General features: G+C 47.5%; 2 protein-coding genes across 2 annotated transcripts in view; one reads left to right on the plus strand and one right to left on the minus strand.

Moving 5' to 3' along the window:
- Window positions 1–310, minus strand: part of LOC118477684 — a 1,699-nt gene extending 1,389 nt beyond the window's left edge. Inside the window, exon 1 of the mRNA XM_035969750.1 lies at window positions 168–310. Coding sequence (XP_035825643.1) covers window positions 168–310 — 143 coding nt within the window. The remainder of the gene's footprint in view (window positions 1–167) is intronic.
- Window positions 311–2,807: 2,497 nt separating this feature from the next.
- Window positions 2,808–4,480, plus strand: LOC118477685 (serine-aspartate repeat-containing protein I-like). The gene is made up of 2 exons (XM_035969751.1): window positions 2,808–2,833; window positions 3,091–4,480. Exons 1-2 carry the CDS (start codon window positions 2,808–2,810, stop codon window positions 4,478–4,480), a joined length of 1,416 nt encoding a protein of 471 aa, XP_035825644.1.
- Window positions 4,481–4,649: the final 169 nt, after the last annotated feature.

Below are 4,649 nucleotides of genomic sequence, written 5' to 3' on the forward strand. Positions count from 1 at the left end.
ACAGACAGACAGACATACAGAGAGAGAAGAGAGACACACACACACACACACACACACACACACACACACACACACACACAGACAGACAGACAGAGAGAGAGAGAGAGAGACCCGCCCACCCCCCACCCTCCAAAAAAAAACAACCCACAACTAAACAACACACACACACTTCGAAAGCCGGCCGCGCCAAGATGGTGTTGCCAGTAGAACTTTTGCCGTGACCAGTTTTCCCGAGCAAGAACAGAACCAACTCTCTGCCTTCCACTTCTGTGGAGTTCCCGGATGTCACAGGTTCAGCAGCCTGCGCCATTTTGGATTTTGTTTCTTCTGTGGAATCAGAGGCGAAGCGTCTATATAATCAAATAATCACTGCTTCCCTTCCTAATTTTGAAACATTGTCGCAGTCAAATTCACCCATAGACGTACACCTCATAAATTAAATGTAAAAAGACGTTCATAATCACCAATGAACAATAGACTATGCCTAACCTTCAAAACCGTTTGTTGCCACAGAAATAGCCTGTTCGCCCCTATCGGGCCACTCCATAAGCAGTCACAAGCTTTGATTAAGTAAGCTTAAAGTGAGGCTGGAAGAGTCAATCAATGGATTTGAAGGGAACATGTGCATAGCAGTCAAAACTGTTTCATTGTCGCATATACCTTGTTCACCCCTTTCGGGCCACAGTTATAAGCACCCAGACGCGCTGATTATCTTAGTGAACTATTACACTGGTCGAGTCTACCTCACAGATGTGAGGGGAACTAACTCCTAATAATCCTTTGACTCCTGCTACTACACTGCTAGTGTTTGTTTTTTTCCTCGACTTTTTAACGTCCTATAATCAGATCGTGACCTCGATTACGACAGCGGCTCCTGGCCGCGAAAAGCTAGACAAAAAACAGCCAAATATGAAATAAAAAATTGATAGTTGGCGTGCTCTACCAAAGTGTTTCGGCTGTCTGGTATAACATGCCATTGTAGTGCTGACATCTGTGCTTCTTTCCTTGGTGTTCGTGTGTTCAAATTTAAAGTTAAATTTAAGGTTAGTTAGAATAAATATGTAATGAAATACTTTCCCGATTATTTTAGCGGTTGAACAAGCATACAACATGAATTCAGGATTTGTTTTCATTCACAACTCAAAGTTGCCGCCTCCAGTGCCAGTAAGATTCTTGTGACTTGTGTGAGTGTGATATCTCCAGGCCCTATCTGGTCCCATTTCACTTTGATTACCCTGTCAAACAAGTCAGCCTTCGCCCCTGTGTGTGTGTGTGTGTATGTGTGTGTGTGTGTGTGTTTGTGTGTGTGTGTGTGTGTGTGTGTGTGTGTGTGTGTGTGTGTGTGTGTGTATGTGTGTGTATGTGTATTAAGCCCGGGTAATCCCTTACCATCTGACCCATATCGAACTCAGTGGCACTGAACTTGTCAGGAAGACAGCACGGCTTGGGCATGCTTCCAGGCTTGTACTTCTCTATGGTTCTCCGCGTGGATGTCGTTGTGGGCACGGTCGTGGGTGTCCTTGTCGGTGTCGTCGCGGGTGTCGTTGTCGGTGTCGTCGCGAGTGTCTTTGTAGGTTTCGTAGTCGGTGTTGTTGCAGGTGTCTTTGAAGATGTCGTCTTGGATGTCGTCGTGGGTGTCGTATCGGATATCGTTGTAGATGTCGTCGAAGGTATCGTTGTAGATGTCGTCGTGGATATCGTCTCGGATGTTGTCTTATGTATCGTTGTATGCGTCGTCTTAGATGTCGTCGTTGGTGTCGTCGTAGGTATCGTTGTATATGTCGTCTCGGAATTCGTCGTAGGTATTGCTGTAGGTATCGTTGTAGGTGTCGTTTTAGGTATCGTTGTAGATGTCGTTGTGGGTGTCGGCTCGGGTGTGGATGTTGCATTGACGGTGGATGTCTGGCCGGATGTGGATTTTGTAGCGGAAGTAGATGTTATACCGGATGTGGAGGTTGCAGCGGAAGTAGATGTTATACCGGATGTGGATGTTATACCGGATGTGGATGTTGTACCAGATGTGGATGTTATACCAGATGTGGATGTTATACCGGAAGTAGATGTTATACCGGATGTGAATGTTATACCGGATGTGGATGTTGTAGCGGAAGTAGATATACTAGATGTAAATGTCAGACCGGATGCTGAATTTCCACCGGATGTGGTTGTTGATTCCAGACCGGATGTGGATGTTGATTCCAGACCGGTTGTGGTTGTTGATTCCAGACCGGATGTGGATGGTGATTCCAGACCGGATGTGGTTGTTGATTCCAGACCAGATATGGTTGTTGATTCCAGACCGGATGTGGATGTTGATTCCAGACCAGATATGGTTGTTGATTCCAGACCGGATGTGGTTGTTGATTCCAGACCGGATGTGGTAGTTGATTCCAGACCGGATGTGGATGGTGATTCCAGACCGGATGTGGTTGTTGATTCCAGACCGGATGTGGTTGTTGATTCCAGAACGGATGTGGTTGTTGATTTCAGATCGGATGTGGTTGTTGATTTCAGACCAGATATGGTTGTTGATTCCAGACCGGATGTGGTTGTTGATTCCCGACCGAATGTGGATGTTGATTCCAGACCGGATGTGGTTGTTGATTCCAGACCGGATGTGGTTGTTGATTCCAGACCAGATATGGTTGTTGATTCCAGACCGAATGTGGATGTTGATTCCAGACCGGATGTGGTTTTTGATTCCAGACCGGATGTAGTTGTTGATTCCTGACCAGATATGGTTGTTGATTCCAGACCGGATGTAGTTGTTGATTCCTGACCAGATATAGTTGTTGATTCCAGACCGGATGTGGATGTTGATTCCAGACCGGATGTGGATGTTGATTCCAGACCGGATGTGGTTGTTGATTCCAGACTGGATGTGGTTGTTGATTCCAGACCAAATATCGTTGTTGATTCCAGACCGAATGTGGATGTTGATTCCAGACCGGATGTGGTTTTTGATTCCAGACCGGATGTAGTTGTTGATTCCTGACCAGATATGGTTGTTGATTCCAGACCGGATGTAGTTGTTGATTCCTGACCAGATATAGTTGTTGATTCCAGACCGGATGTGAATGTTGATTCCAGACCGGATGTGGATGTTGATTCCAGACCGGATGTGGATGTTGATTCCAGACCGGATGTGGTTGTTGATTCCAGACCGGATGTGGTTGTTGATTCCAGACCGGTTGTGGATGTCTCACCGGAGATGGGTGTAGAACCGGATGTGGTTGTCAGATTGGATGTTCTTCCGGATATGGATGTTGATCCCAGACCGGATGTAGATGTTGATTCCAAACCGGAGGTGGATGTTCCACCGGATGTGGGTGTGGCACCGGATGTGGATGTCAGATTGGATGTTCTTCCGGATATGAATGTTGATCCCAGACCGGATGTGGATGTCAGACCGGAGATGGGTGTAGAACTGGATGTGGTTTTCAGATTGGATGTTAACGTTCCACCCAGACCGGATGTGGAAGTCAGACCGGAAGTGGATGTTCTACCGGATGTTGATGCCATACCGGAAGTTGTCATTCTACTGGATGTGGATGTTTCACCGGAAGTGGATATTCTACTGGATGTGAATGTCGGACCGGATGTGGACGTCACACCAGGTGTGGATGTCAGACCGGAAGTGGACGTTCTACCGGATGTAGGTGTCGCACCGGGTGTAGATGTTCTTTCGTATGGGGATGTGGGTGTCCAACTGGATGTGAATGCAGATTCTAGACCGGATGTGGATATCCCACTGGATGTGGATGCTGATTCCAGACCGGATGTGGATGTCCCACCGGATGTGGATGCTGATTCCAGACCGGATGTGGATGTCCCACTGGATGTGAATGCTGATTCCAAACCGGATGTGGATGTTCCACCGGATGTGGATGTGGCACCGGAAGTGGATGTCAGACCGGAAGTGGATGTTCTACCGGACGTTGATGTCACACCAGAAGTTGTCATTCTACTGGATGTGGATGTTTCACCGGGTGTGGATGTTATACTGGATGTGGATGTCGGACCAGAAGTGGACGTTCTACCGGATGTAGGTGTCCCACCGGATGTGGATGTTCCATTAGATGTTGATGTTCCACTATATGTGGATGTTGATTCCAGGCCGGATGTGGATGTCAAACCGGAAGTTGACGTTCTACTGGGTACTGGTGTTCCACCGGATATGGAAGTAGATGTTAGACCGGAAGTGGAGGTTCCACCGGATGTGGATATTCTACTGGGTGTAGATTGTCGACTGGATGTGGATGTCAGACTGGGCGTGGATGTCGCTTTGGCTCTAAAAGTGGATGTCGGGCCGAGTGTAGATGGCCCAGGCGTTGTTGTGGTGTGGGGTCTGTGTGTGACGAAGCGCTCGCTACACTTGACGGAGGCCACTGATGACATCACCTCGATGACCAAAACCAGCAGGACGAGACGCGCCATTGTTGGACTAGCTGTAGGAGCCTGCGAGAGAGCAGATTTTTAGAGTCGTTGCTTCAAAACCAAGTTTGACTCGTTTCTTTTTGTCTTTTTTAAATTGAAAGTGTGACTTTGGGGCTTTTGAAGCACCCTCCTCTCTCTTTTTCTCTGTCTCTCTGTCTCTTTCTCTCTCTCTCTCTCTCTCTCTCTCTCTCTCTCTCTCTCTCTCTCTCTCT

The sequence above is a fragment of the Aplysia californica genome, unplaced genomic scaffold (assembly GCF_000002075.1).
Source record: "Aplysia californica isolate F4 #8 unplaced genomic scaffold, AplCal3.0 scaffold00178, whole genome shotgun sequence".
Lineage (NCBI taxonomy): Eukaryota > Metazoa > Mollusca > Gastropoda > Aplysiida > Aplysiidae > Aplysia > Aplysia californica.

Coding starts and splice junctions, on each gene's coding strand:
- LOC118477685 (XM_035969751.1), top strand. CDS start 2,808: ATGTGGATGTTGATTCCAGACCGGAT. Junction 2,834..3,090: donor ATGTTGATTCCAGACCGGAT/GTGGATGTTGAT, acceptor TGTTGATTCCAG/ACCGGATGTGGATGTTGATT.